The sequence below is a fragment of the Rhizomucor pusillus genome (assembly GCF_041956525.1).
Source record: "Rhizomucor pusillus strain CBS 183.67 unplaced genomic scaffold VTP01scaffold_14, whole genome shotgun sequence".
Lineage (NCBI taxonomy): Eukaryota > Fungi > Mucoromycota > Mucoromycetes > Mucorales > Lichtheimiaceae > Rhizomucor > Rhizomucor pusillus.
The window spans coordinates 49,019-71,307 of record NW_027192156.1 but is presented as its reverse complement, the minus strand read 5'-3'; the positions used below and the strand labels follow the sequence as shown (position 1 = coordinate 71,307).

At 45.5% G+C, this 22,289-nt stretch overlaps 10 protein-coding genes across 10 annotated transcripts; 4 read left to right on the top strand and 6 right to left on the bottom strand.

Annotated features, from left to right (window-relative positions):
• Window position 1: 1 nt before the first annotated feature.
• On the bottom strand, window positions 2-621 carry VTP01DRAFT_2708 (uncharacterized protein; the record flags this gene model as incomplete). The annotated part of the gene is made up of 2 exons (XM_069381199.1): window positions 2-361; window positions 535-621. 2 exons carry the CDS (start codon window positions 619-621, stop codon window positions 2-4), a joined length of 447 nt encoding a protein of 148 aa, XP_069236915.1.
• A 972-nt stretch (window positions 622-1,593) lies between these two features.
• On the bottom strand, window positions 1,594-2,322 carry VTP01DRAFT_2707 (uncharacterized protein; the record flags this gene model as incomplete). Its single annotated transcript, XM_069381198.1, has 2 exons — window positions 1,594-1,733; window positions 1,812-2,322. 2 exons carry the CDS (start codon window positions 2,320-2,322, stop codon window positions 1,594-1,596), a joined length of 651 nt encoding a protein of 216 aa, XP_069236914.1.
• A 2,798-nt stretch (window positions 2,323-5,120) lies between these two features.
• Window positions 5,121-5,333, top strand: VTP01DRAFT_2706 (uncharacterized protein; the record flags this gene model as incomplete). The annotated part of the gene is made up of 1 exon (XM_069381197.1): window positions 5,121-5,333. One exon carries the CDS (start codon window positions 5,121-5,123, stop codon window positions 5,331-5,333), a length of 213 nt encoding a protein of 70 aa, XP_069236913.1.
• A 2,512-nt stretch (window positions 5,334-7,845) lies between these two features.
• VTP01DRAFT_2705 (40S ribosomal protein eS26) lies at window positions 7,846-8,388 on the top strand (the record flags this gene model as incomplete). The annotated part of the gene is made up of 4 exons (XM_069381196.1): window positions 7,846-7,959; window positions 8,026-8,110; window positions 8,183-8,316; window positions 8,380-8,388. The coding sequence occupies 4 exons, from the start codon at window positions 7,846-7,848 to the stop codon at window positions 8,386-8,388; spliced, it is 342 nt and encodes a 113-aa protein (XP_069236912.1).
• Window positions 8,389-9,410: 1,022 nt separating this feature from the next.
• VTP01DRAFT_2704 (uncharacterized protein) lies at window positions 9,411-14,212 on the top strand (the record flags this gene model as incomplete). Its single annotated transcript, XM_069381195.1, has 24 exons — window positions 9,411-9,582; window positions 9,642-9,760; window positions 9,824-9,962; window positions 10,023-10,183; window positions 10,244-10,499; window positions 10,569-10,777; window positions 10,881-10,945; window positions 11,018-11,096; window positions 11,166-11,240; window positions 11,298-11,410; window positions 11,469-11,589; window positions 11,652-11,747; window positions 11,820-11,953; window positions 12,016-12,124; window positions 12,181-12,280; window positions 12,337-12,631; window positions 12,693-12,750; window positions 12,814-12,829; window positions 12,910-12,918; window positions 12,988-13,193; window positions 13,249-13,488; window positions 13,540-13,667; window positions 13,728-13,898; window positions 13,975-14,212. The coding sequence occupies 24 exons, from the start codon at window positions 9,411-9,413 to the stop codon at window positions 14,210-14,212; spliced, it is 3,309 nt and encodes a 1,102-aa protein (XP_069236911.1).
• Window positions 14,213-14,601: 389 nt separating this feature from the next.
• Window positions 14,602-15,273, top strand: VTP01DRAFT_2703 (uncharacterized protein; the record flags this gene model as incomplete). Its single annotated transcript, XM_069381194.1, has 3 exons — window positions 14,602-14,895; window positions 14,963-15,067; window positions 15,154-15,273. 3 exons carry the CDS (start codon window positions 14,602-14,604, stop codon window positions 15,271-15,273), a joined length of 519 nt encoding a protein of 172 aa, XP_069236910.1.
• A 269-nt stretch (window positions 15,274-15,542) lies between these two features.
• VTP01DRAFT_2702 (uncharacterized protein) lies at window positions 15,543-15,805 on the bottom strand (the record flags this gene model as incomplete). The annotated part of the gene is made up of 2 exons (XM_069381193.1): window positions 15,543-15,713; window positions 15,773-15,805. 2 exons carry the CDS (start codon window positions 15,803-15,805, stop codon window positions 15,543-15,545), a joined length of 204 nt encoding a protein of 67 aa, XP_069236909.1.
• A 212-nt stretch (window positions 15,806-16,017) lies between these two features.
• VTP01DRAFT_2701 (uncharacterized protein) lies at window positions 16,018-17,725 on the bottom strand (the record flags this gene model as incomplete). Its single annotated transcript, XM_069381192.1, has 3 exons — window positions 16,018-16,808; window positions 16,873-17,109; window positions 17,173-17,725. 3 exons carry the CDS (start codon window positions 17,723-17,725, stop codon window positions 16,018-16,020), a joined length of 1,581 nt encoding a protein of 526 aa, XP_069236908.1.
• Window positions 17,726-18,249: 524 nt separating this feature from the next.
• Window positions 18,250-20,588, bottom strand: VTP01DRAFT_2700 (uncharacterized protein; the record flags this gene model as incomplete). The annotated part of the gene is made up of 7 exons (XM_069381191.1): window positions 18,250-19,169; window positions 19,227-19,271; window positions 19,332-19,338; window positions 19,405-19,516; window positions 19,591-19,964; window positions 20,027-20,436; window positions 20,510-20,588. The coding sequence occupies 7 exons, from the start codon at window positions 20,586-20,588 to the stop codon at window positions 18,250-18,252; spliced, it is 1,947 nt and encodes a 648-aa protein (XP_069236907.1).
• Window positions 20,589-21,032: 444 nt separating this feature from the next.
• On the bottom strand, window positions 21,033-21,344 carry VTP01DRAFT_2699 (uncharacterized protein; the record flags this gene model as incomplete). The annotated part of the gene is made up of 1 exon (XM_069381188.1): window positions 21,033-21,344. One exon carries the CDS (start codon window positions 21,342-21,344, stop codon window positions 21,033-21,035), a length of 312 nt encoding a protein of 103 aa, XP_069236906.1.
• Between the last annotated feature and the right edge of the window lie 945 nt (window positions 21,345-22,289).

The following is a 22,289-nucleotide window of genomic DNA, read 5'->3' as shown; positions in this document are numbered from 1 at the left end:
ATCACATCAGCAGGATCGCTGGTCTGTGCCGCGATTCGTCCAATATCGATATAAGGCAACACTGAATACCATAGCATGAATTATGCCTATTTGGATTTAATTCCAAGTTATAGCCCGAGCTTGGTCCAGGATTCGGCAGCTGTGTCTCGATCATCTCCATATCTTCATCACTAATTACTCCAACGTCATGTTCTTCCATGCTGTTTTTCTCATTGTAATCTCGACTTGGAACGAAATCTTTCAAGGCTTCGTCAACCAATTTAATATATGTTGCATTTTTGTCAAGTCCCAGACTCGGTGTATCCGGTCTTGATAAACTCTTGAATGATATCAGAATCTTCACAGGACAAAGCTGTGAGGTCTGTTTCATTCCAATGAGCCAATTCGTTCGTATCAGATTGAATGATTGCTACGACATCTTTCTTCGGTAACTTGCATAGCGTGTGTCGCTACTATTTTTTTGTTGGAGACGTGGTGGATTGTCCCTTTCGTCATCTTCTACCGTAAGTGCTTCCATGAAATCGGGTGCATGACTGTCACTTGCTTGATAAAATCTGCTACGAATTTTTCTAGGAGTTCATATCCTGTTTCTTCAGTTGTAGCTGGGACGCAATCCTTCATGTTCATGGAAATTGGTGATATCCCTTTCATCGTTTTTCGCTAATTGCAAAATTTGGCGTAGACTGACAGAAAGAGGCATGTTTTCTCGAATAATGTTGTATGAAATGTTATGATAAGATTCAATTGCATTCGTTGTGCACGAAACATGATCCCTTAAGCTTCTTTTCATGCTGGAATTGAAGTTAAAAACGTGCTGATCCTCCTTGAACTTTCAGGTTGCTGCTAACAATACACATCGCTCAGCCGATGTTCAAGTGAAGTCAACAAATCGATTCAAACGTTCGTCGAACTTCGCGTCAGCAGTTTCAACTTATTCTTCTTGCGGAAACGATGCGTTGGAATAGGTAACTTTGCACGATGTTGACATGTTTTCAGGTACACTAATATGACTACCAAAAATATACTTTTGTGACGATTTGGGGGAGAAGGGACTACACGATTTTTGGTGAAGAGTCAGCCAAAAAATTACGCGCTCCACGCGCACGCTCGCACCAACAAGAAATTTTTTCCTTGATAAACCAACAATCGTTTGATATGAATAACCGACTGTTGACATGGATACCGGATGTGTAAATGTTGATATATGTTTAGCTTTATTGTATTTACATATAAGGACGGCGTGTGAAATATGTAAAGAGAAAAATGATCCATAAAACTACAGCTGTTGCGCGCACACAACGAGGGGACGCGATTTGAACTGGGCATAGGGAAATGTAAAGAGACAAAAAGTGAAAAAAGATGTATGATGGAATGGGGTCGCTTAAGGACTGATCAAGTATGGGACAGAGATGGATGAGATTGTGGGAGAGAGGGAATGGGTTAGCAAAACGGAGAGAGAGAGATATAGAGAGAGAAAGGAAAAGAGAAAGAGAGAGAGAGAGAGAGCGAGAATGGTAGACTGAGAGAGATGGGAAAAAATATACCATAAATAGCGTTCGAGATGAGAAAAGGAGGAAGCGTTCCAGAGTTGATCTAGTCGGAAGCGTAGCCTCGGCGATTGTAATGATGGGAAGATGCTGGAGGAGGTGGAGATAAAGGATAGATTGGATAGTTTGGACTGCGATCAACAGCAGCCAGCGTCACTGCAGAGAAAGTTCGACAAGAGAGTTGATCTAATTATTTTGGAAATTTTGTGAGTTACGACAAACAAGGGCGTTGCCGCGAATGCGTCTATGTGTACCACCACTTACCCATCATACTTGGTATCTCCTCCTTTGTTACAGGTCGATCGGTTGCGTTTCCAATCATGGCTGAAGAAGATGGAGAAGAAGATGACGCGCGACGTGCTGCAAGGAAAGATGGACAACTCGCCTGTTTCATGATGCCTCTTGATCTGAACTCGGATACTTTGTATAATTGATGCGTCGAGCGTTTCTTGCTGGGACGATGAAGGCACTCGATCCGATTCGAGGCGCAGTAGGCGCACGGCTGACCACCATCGCACTTTGTCTTGCGCCGTCGGCATGTCTCGCATGCAGAACCGGAGCTGAGGCGACGCGGGGCTGTTGAAGTAGCTGCTGCTGCAGCGGCGGCGGTCGTCGTGATGGTCGACGGAAGCGGCGGAGGAGCAGCAGCGGAAGGAGGAGAGGTGCTAAGGGAAGAAAATTTAGGGGAGCATCGAAACATATCATGTTCAGCAAGGAAGGCAACGCGCCATGGCTTGGGGCTCGGATCAGTGGTGGTGGTGGATGTAGTCATCATGTTGTATATTCCACACAAGGACGGAATAATAAGTTCTTCGAGAGGGAATAGACGATGAGAACAACGTGGGTTTTTATATCTCATATCTCGTGGTGTGTGGTAGCCGAACCGAACTAGCGCCACCCCCGCAGCGCGCTTCAGAGCAATCGGAAGCATCACCCCCTTGCTGATCCTTCATCCGCACGTGCCAATGGGTTACAAGCCACCAAGAAGTTTCGATGAAACATGAATTGCAGATCGACCCAAGAAGGATGAATTTCTTTTTCAGCTGTGTTTGTTTTCTCAGAGCAATTGGTAACCCGGGAATGACGATTACCATATTAGATGTAAGTGCTGCTGTAGCACACGATGAGCAAATATCACGCACAGAAAGCGAGCTAGCAAATTTCTTTGGATACGCACGTTGGTAATATAATTCATATCAGGATAGCAGTGAGAGCACGTTGCGGTGAACAATGCCAATAATAAAGACATGCAGCACAAACGTCAATGCCACTGCAGAAAAAAAAATGCTGCAAAGATGCAAAGCCGCCTTGCGTGCCAAGGGGGTTTGCACATACATTGAGTGATTTCCGCTTCAGCGCACCACTTATTACCAATATGCTCTGGGCCATGTGGCTCGTGCAGCCTTTGGAAGAGTGTACTAATATCGGAAAGAATGCAGCACTGATCATTGCTGTGTACCACACTAAGGATTTTACTCCTCGATCTCCCTCCTCCTCGGGGAAAAAGAAAGGGATTATATTTTTATTGCAGTGATACATTTACAGTATATGCCCACCACTGTGTAAAATGGAACCAGCATCCTTATTGCCCTGCTTTTCCATTTTTATCCTGTACTTGCTTAGCCTAATCTATCTCCACTGATGTGCTTTTTTATCAATAAGCACTCTCTGATGCTCACCTCATTCATGAATTAAATTTGGAAATCTCGGCAGCTATCGGTCATGATACGTGAGATTAGGATGCATGCACTATTACTGAGCACTCTTTATCTCCATCATATTTCTCCATCTGACTCCCGGTCCAGATGAATCTGGTTTTATTCAAATGCGGGTCGCACTATAGATTCGGTTACATCTTGGGAAATATATGTATGCTAGGATATACTGACCAAATAAATACTCGTATTCTCATACATGTGTCCAGGAGGCGCAAGTGTCAACATGCTTGCACGCACAACGCAAAGCCTCGCAGTAATGGTTCATACACAGCTCTTGAGCATTCTTACATTTTTAATGTTTTGGTAGATTACAGAATGTTGCAAACTGTATTGGTTATACTTCTTTTACACTGCATCTTTTTCGGTTCGGACAAGGCGGTGCTTGAACTGACAATGGGCGACTGTCTGCATACCGCATGAAATTAACGTAAAATCGTCGTACAGAGATGCGGCGAGTACGTATGGAATCCTTGACGCGCGAAGAAACGGAATCTCGCATCAAAGTAAAGCGCTCGGCGACAAAAAACTGATCGGAAAGTAAAGGTCCTGAGGGCCTGAGAAAGCAAGAGAAAAACTTTTTCAAACACGTGAAAGTGCACCCCTCCCAAGAAGTGATTTTGACAGTAGTAGAAGCAGTACGCAACAAAGAAGAAATCGAGGTCAAGAAATAAGCTACAGAGCGTTGGACAGCACTGGCATTAGTCAAGGAAAAATGTTGACTGCATCCCATTGCTAAGAAGCCTGTCTTTGCTACAGGATCTTGATTCATTGTTGGAGCAGCCCACTTCGATTTTGACTGCTAGAGTATCGTTTTCTGCTTGACTCGACGCGTTTCGACGCACCAAACGCTATTCACAATATCTTTAGAGGCAGCGTAAACAAAAGAGCCAAAGACGTGAAAGCAAACGAGTATTGTGCAGTGATCGCACGTTCAATGGAGATTACTCTCAAGACACACAACACTCGCAACATGCATGCAAGACAAGACAAGCAAAGCAGAGGAAGAGTACTTTTTACAAGAGCTATCTTTATTCATTATTGTAAAAGAAGACAAGAAGATGAAAAGATTAAAGTCAAAAGCAATCTCTATTGAAAGACAAAAGATTTCTATGCTAAAGTAGTGCCGTTTGGTTCACGTCGACAAGAAGTCAACGATATATCCAGGGACCACCAGGAGGAGGCGGCACTAGTCAGTCCCCACGCGCACTCGTCTGCTACTCGCATCATTGGGGTTCGAAAAGCGGTCAATACCCTAGATACAGAGGTCGCTGCAGACGAATGAACGTGTCCCCCCAAATCGTCCCTACATAAATGTTAGCATGACTACGTGTTACCTTGGGTGCCGTCCGACCACTCCACTCAATCCGTCCGTGTCTTTCATGAAGGGATTCCCACTTTGGAAGTGAAAAAAGTGATTGAAAAGGGAAAACAGGCAGGGAAAGGGGGGTATTTATGGTCTTTTGGAGGGTGACTAACTTCCAAAGGTTCGCTTCCCGTCACTTTGGTCAAGATCAGTCTGACTTTGAAATCGCTCTCTTCCATGCACCGTGCACTTTTATGCTTTCGCGAAATGTTTCCATGGACATAAATGTTATGAAATGCTTGAAATCACAATATCTGCTAAGACTCGCTTCATAAATTAATGCCACAGATTGGCGACTGCCAGCTTTCATGGCAAAGAGCAAAAGTTGAGAAATGTGTTTGACATGTTGTCTTCTCTCTTTGAGTGTCTGTGAACCGAAGAAGATACGGCCGAGCGGCCAAAGGTCTCCATGAGGTGACACTTTGTGTAAATGAAGCTGCGTGGAAGAGCTGCTGTGGAGGCAACTGAAGAGAACAAGGAAAGAAGCACAAGATGCGGCTTGACCAGGCTGTTGGACGAAAGAACACCGCGAAAGCGCAGCTGCGTGAAGGACAGGCAAACCGTCGAGCCATAGACGGCAGCAGCGATGCAATTTCAACACTGGCAAGCCGATACAGTGACGGGATTGACCAACAACTTCTTCAAGCAAAGCTTCTTTCTGTCAACTCTGATCAGAGCAGCAGCAGCAGCAGCTTGCTCTGCTAGATGTGATAATCTTGCACATGTAAGCTTTTTTATGTGATTGCTTAAGCACTTACCAGATTTTCTAGGTGTACGTCGGAATGAGCTTAGCACAAAATGACCAACTGGACATCTAAGATTATCGGAGTAGCCAAGTTGGTCACTAAATATCCGCGGTTGGATCCCCCACTCTGAGTCCTTTTTCCAGGCCTACATCGACAAGTAGTGTGTCCCGTGATTATCCTTTTCTCTCCTTGCTTCCTGAAATATTATCCGTAACGCTGTCTGTAGGTTTGACAGGATCGGCTGGATTTTGCAAGTCACTCTGGAAGACGAGCTATCGAGGCCTCGAAGCTGTATCGAGTGAATTTCACTTTTATTGAAAAGCTCTGAGAATTTCCTTTGGTACTTGATGGTTACCAGTTATTCCGAAAGGTTGGGTGCAGTGCTTCACGTGTATATGATCACTTTATTTTGCCTTGCTTGATTGCTCCGCTCGTTGCAAACGCAAACCACGTGGAACGCTTGATGCTTTGAAAGCCAAAGGTAAGGAAGACGGACCGCACACTGAGAAGAACAGTTCAAAAAGATGCAGCAGACGTACACAGTTAATCATCGAGAAGTTAGCAAAGCATTGGCGTGGACGTTGCCCATATTGTCATCTAAAGATGTAGATCGCTAGGCTACACCATACTGATGTATGCACCTGTCATACAAAAATGGGATCTGTTGATGGACGTCGAACATTTCTTTGTTTTACGTTCTTCATTTCCAAATACTCCTTTTTTTCTTTTATTTCTTATCAGCAGTTTATCATTGTCTGATATTTATTTACGAGAAAGTCCCGTCGTTGCAATTTCTCGCCTACATGGCTACCGGATGACCCAGAATATCCTGCAGTGAGGAAAAGCCGCCGTGGTCAAAGAGACCTTGGCTCTACAAAAAGGCACACAAACGTTAGTAGCTATCAACGAGACGTAATTATTCAATGTAAATGACGGCATATACTGGTATTCCATAGGTACTGTAGTCAAGTCAAGTAGCACATCTCAAGAGGACTGGGGATGGTCTCGCGAATATCAGATATCGCCGCCTACGCGTCTCTTGAAGCAATACGCAGCATTTCACAGGACAGTTTACGCGTCCGCATCGTGAAAAGCATCCTCCCTCTTTTTGGAGCTGGGCACCATAATCGACTGCCTTTGCAACTGCTCTCATCCTGGTAAAGGGGAAATTCGACGCTGGTGTGTTTGCAGAATCAAAGTGGATGCAAAAACGCCGGAGAATGGAGGTTTACGAAGGCCAAGCGAGTCTATTACTCTCAGTTTAGATTAGAAATGGGGTTTCCCCACCAAGCGCAGTGAGCGAAGCGAGCGCGAAAGGGGCCCCGATGAGAACAGATTTCCACTTCTCCAAGACTGCAAAGAACTCATTATCCGAACAAGTAACGTGGGGCCATTCACGATATTCATTGCTGGCGAGCGCTCGATAAACGTGGTGGCTAGCTCGGAAACCCTATTGGCGCTTCCAACATCAAGTTCCTGACTTGTCTACCACTTATCCAAGAGCAGCCGGCAATGATAATCTACAAATATTTTGACACCAATAGCGAAGATTACATCAGCGATTTACTGTGGATTCTTCGCTGTCACCTTTCTGCTGCTTGTACCGAGACGTATGTGTCTCCAAGGTCTATCATGATAATGCAGACAAACTCTTGATTGGCACAAAAGTTGCAAATTTTCTGGTCGTTTCCAGCATCCGAATCGACAAGGATTTGGGCCTTTCGAACACAATAAACAAGAGCCTCACAGATTTAACTGTCCCCTTCTACTACCGCTAATACACACATACACGCACAACACCTCAGGACTGCGTTGTCAAAAGGTCTCTTTTGAATGATTGTATCGTAACGTTTGATAAAAACAGCTTATATTGTTGTAAGACAGGGAGAAACACAAGGACAGAGCAGAGAAGCGACGCAAAGCCAATTTGCCTAAAGAATCAAGACTTAATGTTTAAAAGCTTGGTCTATAGTATTTAATAACTATAATCATATCGTCTTCACGTTAAGTGATCGGCGATGCTTTAGTGGCATATGATCAAGCCAGTCTGCGAATGTCTGAAGCACAGCAATTAAAAAGGGTTGCTCTTTAGACATCATAATTTACTGAGCAAATCATTTTGACGATTAAGATACACAGTTAGTCTCTTGTAAATCATATACTGATGATTAGAAGCAGAAACTACTCCTGCAGCCAGCAACGCCGAACGGAACCTCAGAAAAGCAATTCCAACTCAGCCATGCCGTTAATGTCCAGCCCCGCTGCCTGGGACGTATACTCCTCCTTTCAAAAATGGTACGTATAATATATAGTAACATCCATCCAGTGGCACATCAGAAAGCAACGTGAACCCATCCATCGTCGACGCATCGAGTGGACAGATAGTTTCAACAAATGATAGATCGCTGTGGAATTCACGTTACCGCACTTGGATGGTTGTCAGAAAATTTTCTAGTCGGCACAATGGCTAAATGACACTTTCCAATTCACAGACCTGCAAGAGAAGAAACAACGGACGTAACAAGAGCGGCCGTGGCCACACCAAGTCTGTTCGCTGCATTAACTGCTCCCGCTGTGTCCCCAAGGTAGATTTTCATTGAATGGGGATATTTATGCACGCCCTGAGTTTTTACTGACGCCCCGTTCCATAGGACAAGGCCATCAAGCGTTTCAACATTCGCAACATGGTCGAGGCTGCTGCTGTCCGTGATCTTCAGGAGGCTTCCGTGTACGAAGGTACGTTATCTTTAACCGACGATGATGCCTCTGTGATTGGCCATTTGCTAAATTTTTTATATCTGTTCGCAGAGTACGCCATCCCCAAGCTTTACGTTAAGCTCCACTACTGCGTCTCTTGCGCTATTCACGCCCGTGTTGTCCGTGTGCGTTCCGTCGTTGACCGTCGCATCCGTACTCCTCCTCCGAGATTCCGTTTCGCCAAGGTAAAAATATATTGCGTATATTGTGGAAGAATCACTTTGACTAAACCCTTCGTGTGTTTGTAGAGAGCTTAAGGTGTGAACGCGAATTGTTCCTCTCTGCCTCTGAGGTCGAACAAACTTTGTTGCTGAATAAAACGAAAAACTGAATGCAGCAGTTTACACAACGACAGACGTCAGCTTTCCATTGATGAATGTGGCAGGGAACACGATTCTCGATTATATTCTCGGTGGGTTACACCGTACGTCCAGGTCTTTTCCTTTTTAAAGGTCCTGTGTGATGAGGATGCGAAAATCGCAACTGCCAATTCTCGTGCTATGTTTGCATGTCTGTGCTCAAGCGCTAACACTATTCTTACGATGATGGTCCTTCCGTAGATCCAGCTGAGCAGCAGTGATAGTTCGAGCAAACCTGACTGCAGGAATTTTCCGCATTGTTGCATTGTCTTGAGTGCTTTCACGTTTTGATACATGTATTTTGTGTCAAGAGACGAACGTGCAGAGTGAAAAACACAAGTTAGATTAGGGCAGCTGAAATAAGTTTGTAGTAGAAGAACTGTACAGAATACTTTTGTCTGGATACAACAAAAATATTCAGCTACATAACAGGTGTATTCCACGTGCTACGCCCATTGCTTAGGACGGCGAGATCAGGATTATACAAACGGGGCAATGAATTGAAAATCAACACGCGCACTGCTCTGAGGCAACTCGTTGTCAAGCAAGAGATTATCTGATAAAGTGTTGCTCTTACAGGAGCAACTATGTAGGATTCATTATTCACCCTCATCGGGAAGTTAGCTTTTGGAGTCGTCGAAAGTATCGAGGACAATAGGCAATTCTCAGAGGAGACTAGCGAAAAAAGGCCATGGGAAACATTAGATGGAGGAGGAAGCTAAACTTTCCATTTTCCCAGGTATAACTGCCTGATTTGTTCTCAATCTGTAGAGCGATCCGCGGATACTGGTGCCTGTTGCTGTCAACTTGGCAATGCTCCGGCCTACCCTTTTTTCCACTATTGATTCGATTTTCACTTCTTTACTCCACACTTTTTCCCCACACTTTCACGGGGAGTCCGATCGACACAACACACTGCAATGGAAGATCCGCGATTTTTCAACACTCGCTACCAAGGACCCGCGGTCCTCGAGACACCAAAACTGATCCGTAGCATCACCCTTGATCGCTGCAGCAACTTTACCAGCGGTGGCGCTAACGGCAACGACATTAATCTTCTTTCACAGCTGTACAAAGCGCGCACAAACTCGGGTGAGTTCGTGACGGCCATGATTGCGACCTCCTCGCAACGTATTCTAATTCACGACCAGAGGAATACATTTCGTTGCTAGTGTACAGTGTACCTGATCTACGGCGGATTCCTTTCGACGAAGCGGTCCAGCAAGAATTTCGGCCGACGCGGCTGGGAGAGTGGTTCGGACCATCTTGGGTAACGAACGCATCACTTTTGGATAATATGATATTATCTTCTGAACGCGAACTCGTTGCCTAGTCGACGCACTGGTTTCATGTGCAATTGCGTATACCGAATGAATTTGCCGGCGAAGAAGTACATTTTATCTGGAACGCAGACAACGAAGCATTGATTTGGAGTATGGATGGAGTGCCGCTGCAGGGCTTGACTGGAGGAGGCAAGTGTTTTGGACATGTAAATACGCAAAATATAACCAGTTAACATGGATGGAAATTAGCGGGAAGTGATGCACGGCATGAGTATATCCTGACGACGAATGCCCACGGAGGAGAAATCATTCAGTTTTACATTGAAATGGCATGCAACGGAATGTTTGGAGCCGGAAATGGATTGATCGGTCCACCTGATCCCAACCGCTTCTTTAATCTGAACGAATTAGTAAGTGATGACGCATCAATTGTCGCAATGAATGTTTACTAAACATTCTTACATTTTTAGGATTTAGCGGTGCCGAATAGAAGAGCATGGGATTTGTTGTATGATTTTCAGATTATACTGGGAATGGCTCGGGACCTGCCGCCCGACTCACTGCGGGCTGCTCAGGCTCTCAACACGGCTAACACCATTGTGAACGTATTTCGGCCTGGCAGTGACAGCAGTCTGGAGGAGTGCCTGAAAATCGCGAGACAGTTTCTGAGCGCGAAAAATGGAGACGCACAGCATGAAATTACTGCACTTGGTCACTGTCACATTGGTAAACTTTTTATTTCTTCTGGAAAGTTAGGAACATTGACCGGGACTAATCGTGTTCTCCTATCTCTAGACACTGGATGGTTGTGGCCCTTCGAAGAAACTATACGCAAAGCTGCGCGAAGCTGGTCATCGCAGATCGATCTTATGGATCGATACCCAGACTACAAGTTTATATGTTCACAGGCCCAACAATACGAATGGGTGAAGGATAACTACCCTCCATTGTGGGAAAGAATCAAGGAGAAGATTGCTCTTGGTCAATTTATGCCTACAGGTGGTGTAAGTGTTGTATTTTGTACTGGGTGAGAAAGCAGAACCGAGTCTAAATAAGGGACCGTGCGCACTTGCCGCGCTCTCTGCTTTTTCTCTTGGTTTAAAATAGACATGGATCGAAATGGATACAAATATGCCTAGTGGTGAATCCTTGTGTCGCCAATTCCTTTTAGGGTATGTTGCCTCTGAGATCTTTTGGAAAGTTTTTGCTGTGTTGACCCAGATATTTCGTTTACTCTGAACCAGTCAACGATTTTACGAAGAACATTTTGGAAAGAGATGCAAAGTCTTTTGGCTACCGGATTCATTTGGTTACGCATCGCAGGTCAGTGTTACGTCACTTATTATTGCTTGCGATGAATATGTACTGAATTCATGTGTACGATTCAAATAGCTTCCTCAATTAATGCATCTTGCAGATATGAAGTATTTCTTTACGCAAAAGCTCTCTTGGAATAATGTGAACAAGGTAAAACAATCTCACATGCGTTTGTTTGGGAAAAATTGTAACATATGCATGTACCAGTTTCCATTTACTACATTTTGGTGGGTTGGATTGGATGGCACGAGAGCCTTGACGCACATGGCACCATCAGAAACATACAATGCGCAGTGTACTCCAGAGGAATTGATACGGACGTAAGTGAGAACAAAGTGTAAATTCAGATTCCAATGTCTTTTAACGAAAACACGCAAGTGTCCGGAATCATCGCGATAAAGAATATTCGAACATCAGCTTACTCGTATATGGAAACGGCGATGGCGGTGGCGGTCCGCTTGCAAGCATGATCGAGCGTTTGAGAAGGATGAAGAATGTGGTAAGCTATTACATGCAAACGCTGACAAGTAAGCGATAATCTAAGTTTCTGAATTTTATCAGGATGGTTTACCAAGAGTTGAAATGGGTGCACCCAGCGACTTTTATGAAAAATTGGAACGGACCACGCCCGTTTTGGCAGAATGGTCTGGAGAAATGGTAAGGACCATTGCGGATTATTGCTTGTAATGCCAATGTTCATTCTGTGTAACCATCAATTCCCTTTTAAAGTACTTTGAGTTGCATCGTGGTATCTTCACTACACATGCACTGTGCAAAAAATTCAACAGAAGCTGCGAATTTTTGTTGCGAGATACAGAAATGCTGGCCACATTGGCTCACATTATGGATCCAGATACATTCGAGTTAGTAGTGCGACGCAATGGATGATTGAGCGAATGGTTCATTGATCGAAACGGTTTCGTAGATATCCAAAGGCTGAATTTGACCAGTTTTGGAAAATGGTTGGTCTCATTCAGTTCCACGATGTCATGTCGGGTTCCGCCATTGAAATGGTATACGACGATTGTCTGCAGGTGAGCACAGATACTTATGCCTGCTAAAAGCATACACTCATGCGCGTTCTGCGCAGATGTACACCAAAGTGGATATGGTTGCTCAGCAAACACGGGCCATGATTTTGGACAAGTTGCTACGCATTGATCCAAATGTGACACCAGAAGGAAGACAGGGTAGAGTAAACAATATTTGGTGTTTACACCTCATCTGTGTTCTAACTCGTATGTAGCCTTGGCTGTTTTCAATACTCTAGCGTGGCCTCGACGGGAAGTCGTCGAAGTTCCATTAGAGGAAGGGTTACCTGCGATGAAACAATACTCTGCCTTTGGACGTACAGGTTATGCACTCTTGGATAATATTCCGGCGCTGGGTGTCAAGGGATATACGCTTACAGAGGAGGCAAAATATGACCCGGTCAAGGTGTCTACGGATGGAAGCAACAATATCGTTATGGAAAACGTCTACGTACGTGCCACCTTTGACAAATCGGGACATCTCATTGCTTTAGTAGATAAGAAGCTGGAGTAAGTATGCTGCACGGTCATTGTAGTTGGATATTTTCCTCAACGGCAATGCATATTACAGTCGATCTTTGATACGACCGGGTGAACGCGGAAACGTGTTCCGCATGTATGAGGACGTGGTATGTCATACAGTTGAAGGGAGCGTGATCAGCAAAGATATACTTATTTATGTTCTTGAATAGCCACTGTTTTGGGATGGTTTGTTTGAAATTTAGTGAGCCTTTTGAAAAGGAGTGTTGGCTAATGTAATGGTTTCAACTTGCCTTCGTTCACTGTAGCATGGGATGGTAAGTAAATCAAATTTTATAAACTACATTACGTGAATGCCAGATCGATGTCTGATCTGCCATCTTTAGTGGAAATTTATCACTTGGAGAAAGGAAGAAGCGTAGAGGAAGGTTCCGTACAATTGCTGGAGCAAGGACCGCTGCGTGCTGCACTGTTGGTTGAAAAGCGGATATCTGAAACAAGTAGATTACGACAAACTGTGGTAATGACAGCTATTTCACGCCGCATCGACTTTGAAACGGTCGTAGACTGGAACGAAAATCGACAATTTTTGGTACGCTGTAGTCAAGGATGTCATTATTCTTATTTCTTGCTAATATAATTCTTAGAAAGTGGAATTTGCATGGGATATCAAGGCAGATAAAGTCACCTACGAGACACAATACGGATTTGTTCAGCGACCTACACATTACAATACATCTTGGGACAGCGCAAAGTTTGAAGTTGCTGGACACAAATATGCAGATATTTCAGAATATGGATACGGCGTTGCATTGTTAAATGATTGCAAATATGGATACGCTGCTCACAAGAACGTGGTCAGGCTATCTCTAATACGATCACCGAAGGTAGCAAAAATTCGTCTTAATCCATGTGTTGATAGCTCACTTTCATTGTAGGCTCCCGATTCTAATTGCGATATTGGTCATCATGTCTTTAAATATGCTATATACCCACATGAAGGCCACTTTATGCAATCAGACGTAGTTCGGGAAGGATATAATTTTAACGTGCCTCTCTTAATGAGGTAAGAGTTTTGTTAGGCAAGTCAGGTCGCTCATGGTAAAATCTCACTGTATCCGTACAGGGTCATTCCAGAAAGCAAGGCAGGTTCTATTGCAAACAGTTTACCACGCATTATGATCGAAGACGCCCCAAATGTCGTTTTGGACACGATGAAGCGAGCAGAAGACAGCAACGACATTATCGTTAGAATCTATGAAGCTTACGGCGGGCATGCAAAGGCAAGGCTTGTATGGTATGTGTGTGATAGGATGGGGGGAATCTCCATGGAAAAAGAAAAATTTGTATTAAAAACATACCCAAACTCTTAGCTCTCGTCCCATGAAATCCATATACCGGTGTAATATCCTGGAAGATGAATTGGAAGCAGTGCCGATGAGCGCACAGAATGGCTCGGGCAGCGGTGACCGAACGTTTAGCACAAATCTTCGTGTGCTTGATGATGATATTGTGGAACTGCAGCAGCAGGCGGAAATGCGGCGACAGGCGGAAGGAGTCATTATCAATGTGGGACCATTCCAAGTAGTGACCTTGAAGATTAGTCTGTAAAAATAATACATTTCCAAATTTTTCTTTCTTGCTGCATATAACGAGTACGGTATCTTATGGATTTGAACAGATCAGATAATAATATCACGATCTATCCTGAAGGATCCCACGGTGAAAGACCATGTTTTCTTCATACTAGCTTTCCAAGCAAATAAGGATTTCTCGGGACTTGCTCCTGATGACATTATAAAAAAAGTTGCTATTATACACAACCGGATGAGCTGAAAGTAGAAGAGGTGGTGAAATCTTTCGCTTTGGGTTGTAGCGGGCTAATCAGCGGGGCGAAAGAAATAAATTGATGACGTTGCCTTGGTTGCCAGGCGTCCCCCGCCAGAAAATTTTCGTTAAGCCAGTCCCCACCCCCTCCAACCTTTAACAGCAATCCTGTCATGGCTTCTCTCCGTGCCGCCGCTAAGCAAATCGACTGGTCAAAGTTGAGCAGCAGCCTTCCCAAGGAGACTGTTGCCTCTCTCCAGGCGTTCCGCAAACGCAACGACGAAGCTCGACGCCTTTTGGCCGAACTTAAGGAACAATCCACCACCGTCGACTTTGCTCACTACCGCAAGGTTTTGAAGAACACCGCTGTTGTTGACCAAGCCGAGAAGGCTATTGCCAACTTCAAGCCTGTTGCATACAACCTCGATGCTCAGCTCAAGGCCATTGACCAATTCGAAGCCAAGGCTGTAAGCATCACGAACTCGACAAGGACGCGAAAATCGTGAAAAAACTTACACGCAGATATAAATATAGGTTGAGAAGGCCAACCAGACCGTCCAGAAAATCGATGCCGAGCTCAAGGACCTCCAGGCCACTCTTGGTCACATTGAAGGTTCCCGACCTATCGAGCAGTTGACGGTACGAAGGAGAAAGCCAAAAAAAGAAAGCGATGAAATGGGATGATGTACTAAGCGAGAAACGTGTATTACTATTACGTTTAATAGATCGACGATGTCATTGTCGCCAACCCCGAGCTCCCCAAGAAGATCGAAGATATGGTTCAAAAGGGTCAATACAGCGTCCCCGGCTACAAGGACCGTTTCGGCGACATTTCCTACTTCTAAGCAATATAGAAAAAATAACTACATTGTTCGTGGACCTTGCAAAATGTCTTTTAAATTGCTCTGCGCATCGTTTGCTGCGCGTTCCCAGTACTTTTGTGATTTTTCTAATTGCTGGATCTTTTCGTCTGCTTCCTTGACCCGCTTCACGTACTGCTCCTTCATTTCACTGAGGGGAGATTGAATGAACCTAGGAAAATAGAGAGGAAGAGAGAGAGTTAGTCCGTCGTATCGGCTGTCTGCGCAGAGAGGCAATCTGCCTTAAAATGACTTTACATTTTGCCAACAGGTTTGTAAGTTCTCGTGTCAGGTTCGAGTGTGTCGAGTTCTCGTCGTGTCAGTTCGGCCATCTTGCGATCGCGTTCTCTGGCCTGGATCTGAGCCTTGACAGTGTTCAACTGCTGGGTGCTTGCAATGTACTTTGCTTGTAATTCAACAAAGACCTGCCACGAATTCGGTGTAAGCAGACGTGCTATATACAGCCGATGTTGCAAGATTGTACTTTTCGAATGGTATCATCAGAGAGTGAAGACATTGTAAACCGAGCTGAAGCTGCAAACTTGTCAAATTGGGAGTTTTTCTTGTGCCCCAAGCGTGTTCACATCCCGCATGCAGTGGAGGGAACACACAGATTGCAGTGTAATAGATAGTATTTAGTCATTTATTTGTTTCTCTTTCTACATTAAGAACTGTAATTCTCTCTTTTTACAATTTATAGCTGGCAGTGACGGTAGAGGATAAGTCGTTTTACAATTTAGCCTGCGGGCGGACAGGTTCCTTAAAGAAGGTATCGGCAATGACGCGACGCTGGATCTTGCCGGTTCCAGTTTTTGGTAGTTGTTCGGTGACATAGATACGCTTTGGTACCTTGAATCTGGCGAGACGCTGCAGGCAGTGATCCTGCAATTCCTTCTCGATAGCTCGTTCGCTTGGCTTGTTTTGTTGCTCTTTGACCGTCAAAACAACGGCAGCGTGTACTTCCTGACCATACATCGGGTCTGGCACGGCAAAGCTCACAGCTTCGGCAACTTTGGGATGGCTGAGCAAGGCAGCGTCCAATTCAAGCGGTGAGATCTTCTCGCCACCGCGGTTGATAAGTTCCTTGATACGACCTGTCAAGATCAAGTAACCGTCCTTATCCTTCTTGCCCTGGTCACCAGTGCGGAAGAAGCCATCCTTGGTGAATGATTTGGCTGTAGCTTCTGGGTTGTTGAGGTAGCCCTTGGTTACGTTTGCACCGCGGATACAGACTTCGCCTTCTTGCACAGGATTGCCGGCTTCGTCCAGAATGGCTATTTCGACGCCCTGGCCGAGACCGACCGATCCAGGCTTGCGTGCGCCTTTGTGAGGAAGGGGATTGGATGTCATTTGGTGGGATGCCTCAGTCATGGCGTAGGCTTCCAAGACTGGAGCCTTAAAGTGCTCTTCCAAGGCGTGGAAGGTAGCAGGAGCCAAACTGGAAGAGCATGATCGGATGAAACGGATGTGAGGGACTTGGCTAGGAGGGTTGCGGAGCAAGATCTGGTGGATTGTAGGTACTATGTACCCCTCACAAATCAATATTCTCTTCTTTCCTCATATCTTATTTTCGGTTTACGTTACCTGCTGTGTACCAGTTGCAGCCGTTCTCGGTGAAATCCTGCCAAAAGTGAGATGCACTGAACTTTTGCTGAATGACTGCGGTGCCTCCTGAAAGCAAGGTTGCCAGCAAGCCGCAGACAAGGCCATGGACGTGGAACAAGGGCATAACCAGAAGCGTTCTGTCTTTGGATGTCAACTCATAGGTCCCGACAATGTTGCGCATGGATGTTGCAATGTTTACATGTGACAATGGTACACCTAAGATAACTTATGTTTAGCTGCTTTTTCCCCTTCTTCCTTCCATCAATTTCTCTCAGGTACCTTTCGGACGACCGGTTGTGCCGCTCGTGTGCAAGAGCAAAGCAACGTCGTCAGGGCGAGGGCTGAACGTGATCTTTTGTCTGGAGGCAGGCACAGGGCCGTTGGGACCATGGAGTTCCAAGCTGTGTCCGTTCCAGTGCAACTCGACAACGACGGTGCCTTGCTTGCGAGCTGCAAGGATAGTTGGGTTTCTTGGGTCTTTTGTAGAGTTGGGCGGCAGGATCATGACCCGAGCTTTCGAGTCGTTGAGGTAGAAATTGAACTCGTCCTCGGTGTATGCAGGGTTCAAGGGTGCAGATACCAAACGTAGAAATCCTGTTGCAAGAAAGGCAACCGTGAACTCGAGCGAGTTCGGGTATGCCAGCGCAACCGCCTCGCCTGGCTTCAAGTCTGGAACAACCTGCGTGAGTTTGCCCGCGAAATCATGAATGGTATCCAAAAGTTGAGAGTATGACAGCGTCGCTGGTATCGGTGCCGACTTTGGAATAACAATGGCTTCGTGCACCGACGAAACCTTGTCGTCAAAAATGGAGTACAGTGTTTTGGCAGCCATGACGAGAGAAAGAGAGAAAGAAAGAAAAGAGAGAAAGGTACGCCGAGCGAGCTCCGTTCACCTCCCCCCCTCGCACACTCTATCTTTATTCTCGTTTGTGATCACCGTCATAGACTCAGAGATGAATAACCTTTTTTTCTCGCATGACGCAATCGAGACATCGGCGGGATATTTTCGTCACAGGCTATCTTTAGTTGTTGCGTATACATCAGTTCGGCATCAAACTGTTTTGTTCAGTTTCATGTATGTAATCAATCAGCTACTGTCTCGTTGCTACGAAATGGGTTGGGGGTGAAAGGAAACGACTCAGATGAGCGGGATGACGATGGGTAAAACGGTATTGGTCCAGTCCCAACATAAGTAGCCGTTGGATCATGTTCATCTCCGATCTGTCGGTCAGTCAGTCAGTCTTGAAAGCTTTGATTGATTCATCATCTTTAATGCAAAAAATATAACAGAAATGGAAAAATGTTCAGGAACTATTGCTGCTATGTTTACTCCCACTGATGCTCCGATGATCTGCCTCATGAACACCTAGGCTTTGAAATGGATGAAACTTTGCCTAACGCTGCTGCTCCCTCCGGCGTTGTTGCTATAGTCACTGCGTCATCTTCTTGTTGCTCCTCCTCTACAACAACAACAGCATTCTCGTCATCACGCTGCTGCTGTTGAAGCTTATCGTGTTTCGTTCCAATATCTTCACTGTCCTCGTTTCTCAAGATGAACTGCTGCTGATCAAAGACAGACTCGTCGTCCTCGCTCGAGTCAGGTTTTAGGTTAGATGCTGCGCGCGGCGTCGTCGCTGCTCTCCGGACCCACAGCCTAATAGCCGACGGCTCATCGGGTTTACTAATTGTATGTCGCAGGTAAGGTTGAGGTGCAGTTGCTGCGCGCCTGACTACCCACTCGGATGATGCTGGAGGAAAGCTTTGCCGGACAGGAGGTTTCCACGGTGAGGCCAAGAACGGCGGCGGCTGTGGTATCGGCGAGTGTGTAACAACATGAAGGCGCGTGGGTGCACGTCCGAGCGGCATTGGCATCCCCCGTCGTGCGTTTTCTTCTTTCACGGACGATTGCTCGCTGGTAGTAGAACTGCTGCTGCTGTTGCTGCTGCTACGTCGTCGTTCCCGGTGCGCTGTTTCTGTTGCCCTTTGCACCGCCTCCTGTTCACTTCGCCGTTGTCTTTTCTGATGATAATTGAACATGTAAACTGCTATGACTATGAGTACAAAAACTACAAGGACTCCGGTGACAGCTCCGGCAACGATGGCCATCGATGGCGTGCTTGGCAGCGTATCTGGCGAGTGACCCTGATCTCCAAAATTCACGTTAGGTCCCCCGATAGTCGTATACTCTCCAGAGGGTGCATACGTCGAGGTCCAGCTCCATCTATTAATATCAAGGACCTCGATGTCGGACAGCACTGTCAAAGCGGTCGAAACGCCTGCAGATTTTCCTAAGTGAAATGGCTAGAAAACCTGACCTCGTTTGCATACTTTACCAGTAAACCCAAAGGCCACAATCATGTTTGTACCAACGAGCGTTGCTGCAGAAATGTTTTAGGGATAGTCATATATACTTTTGATATTACATTCAATCTTATTACCTGTATGCTGGAATAGAATAATACTGTAAGTGACACGGTGCATACATCTGATATCATGCAAAGTTTAACTTACATCCGCGCGACCTTGGACAGCCGCGTTGGTGTTTTTAATTGTCCACGTCCACGTATTCGTGTCAAGTACTGCCACGTCGTTGAAGACATGGTATCCATCGTAGCCTCCGTAACTATAATCGGTAGACCAGTAAGTTCACTCCTAGATACTCAACACCAACGTGCCATATTTTTATAGATTACTTGCATCAGGATGGACTGGCCGTCAGGCATAAGAACTTGACTGTGGCTGCTTCGATTTGCAGGCTTGTTGTCTTTATCCAGCGTTGCATTGACATGTGACCATTCTTGATCGACGGTGTCAAAGATCCAAATATCGGCCATAGAAATGGCCTGTCCTGTGAGCCCGTCAAAGCCTCCCAAGACAACGATCTTTCGGTCTCGGATGAGCGTCTGCGTGTGCGCGTAGCGCAGCGGAGGAGTTGGCGATGTGGGCGGCGTGAAGGATGAATTACTTGGATTAAGGGTATCCAGTCGATACATGGATGCCGGCAGATGCGGTCTGTATCCGGACGTACCAGTACTTGTCTTGTTTGCGGATGCTCGTTTACCGCCCCATATCTACATGAATAATAGAACTTTTGTGTAAGTAATTTTGACTCACGACATGTAGAATGTCATACGTGGGCAATACCATCACTTGTGACAGAACTCGCTGCTCCTTGCCGGCTCAGGAAATTATTGCTGGGCAAGTTGACTGTGCTCCACGTTCCTGATTGGCAGTTGTAGCTGTACGCTGTTGTCTGGTCGTCGGATGCTTGCTTCTCTGTTGCTGGCATTAACCCGCCGACAAGAGTCATGTTGGTTCCGTCCAGTCCTCCAACAAACGCTGTGTGCGCGTATACAACCGGGCCTCCCAGCGCACTCTGCGGGCCCGATGATGCTCGCCACGGTGGGTCCGTTAAGGGAAATGGGATATTGATCGGCAAGACCGCCATGTCTGATATCCAAAGAGGCGTGCTTTGCGATGCTGTAATGGAAGAGTCTCCACCGTAGAAATATATACTGTGGGAGACGACGATGTTGCGTGCAACTGTTAGTATTATTCCTATTTCTAGTCGACGATGGCGATAAAAACCTGTCATTTACAAGTACTGCCGAGTGACCAAACCGGCCAACAGCGGTGTACGCACTGCAAGGTGCTAGGCAAATACCAAGTAATCCGACAAGGCGTCGTACCAGCATCGAAAGTTACAACCGCTCGCAGAAAGGGGAAAAAGGCGGGTTCAGTAGCAGCAGGCGGTTGCAATCATCCCTTCTGTACCTTTGCGTTGCATGATTAAGACAACCCGTTTTAATCCCGCGTCTTGGCCTTCCTCCGTTGTAATTGAAACTTTGCTCACTTTTGTTTCTCTTAATTTACCTAGTCCGAGGAGAAGGAGGAGACGAGGGGTTGCTGGGGGAGGGCAACAATGTAATCTCAAGCAATCAGTGATGTGTCATTTAAGTCGACAGTTGTTTAAATCCTCGACAGAGATTTATTAAAGCTAAGGTTGGTAAACAGCAGCAACGAGTATGTAGCTGACGACGTGCGTTGTTATTGTGGTGGGGGTATGTTTAGTAGAACGAGATACATGATTTTGTTGTACGAACGTATGCGTATGTAGGCGAGGAGTCGTGAAGTATGCTTTAAGATTTTGACTGCTCCCTGTCGATACCGAGACGTTGCCGAGTTGCGTGGGAGCGCGCTTCGGCTGTGTTGGGACGTCGTCGTTTGGACGTAAGACGCATAGATTCTGCTCTCGTTTTCCTTTTTGGCTTCTTGTCGCTCTCTTCATGCATAGCTGCGCGATTCAGGAATCTCTCTTGTTCCTGATCAGTTTCGGTGGATTGCTTCGCTGCTTGCTTTTCACGCTCCTTTGCGTACTCCTTCATCAAGAGGTCCACCTTTTCAAGAAGATTGGTAGTGAATGCACCTGTTGAAGGTGTTAACCGGATCATGATTGCTGCAAAGTAACAGGAAAGAGGAGAGGGGTGATACGAATTTTTGAGTGAACGCATCGTCCCGATTCAATTTTTCCTTGCATTGCAGTGCTGCGCATGCCCTCGCTCTTGTCCAGTAGTACGTGTAGTCTTTATTTATTGCAAAAAGATGAATGATGCACAACTAATTTATGCTTTGAGGACAACGTGTGGTGCTTCGTTCTATGCAAATACTGCGAATGAAATAATTGCAGTGAACATGATACGGCAGCAGTATTCTGGACAGCTTTGTTTGGGTCAAGGGCCTTAAAGCCTTGTGCTGGAATGTACTTATAAATTGAACACCATCTTTGACAATCAGTATGCAGATCCATAAAAGTATAGAATCTCCCAGGTGACGAAATTCTGCCAACGGTTTGTGCAGCACACGTTGATTTCATATAAGCTGCAGGTCTGACCGATCAAAAAAGGATGTTCCCTCCGGTATATCTTGGAGCAATATGCAGGAAATCGCCCACAGTGTGATTAAAATAGAATTCATCATACATAGTAGAAGAAAAAGAATATAGATAAGTTCCGAAGCGATTGATGTCACTATTGTCCAGCATGATTGCGACCGAGCGATAGCGTAATTGTCGATTTAATGTGCAGGGCCGTAGTACGAATATGCCATCAAGCTGCACTGTTCTAGAAAAGTAGCCGGACTCCGTGTCTTTGTTTGGGCCAGATCCCTTGGGGGTGGAATGTACTGCTTATTACGAGTAATGTCCTTTGTTACAACAGGAATAATCAAGAATGGATGTAATGTTCTGCTCGTATCTTCGACGGGTATAGATATTTCGCATTCATCGAGATGCGAATTTGTGGCGATCGTATAACAAGTTTTTATTTTCTGTGCTTGTGTTACAGAACTTTGCCCAGTTTTTCGGTCATTGTACATATTCACATCACATAAAGTAAGGT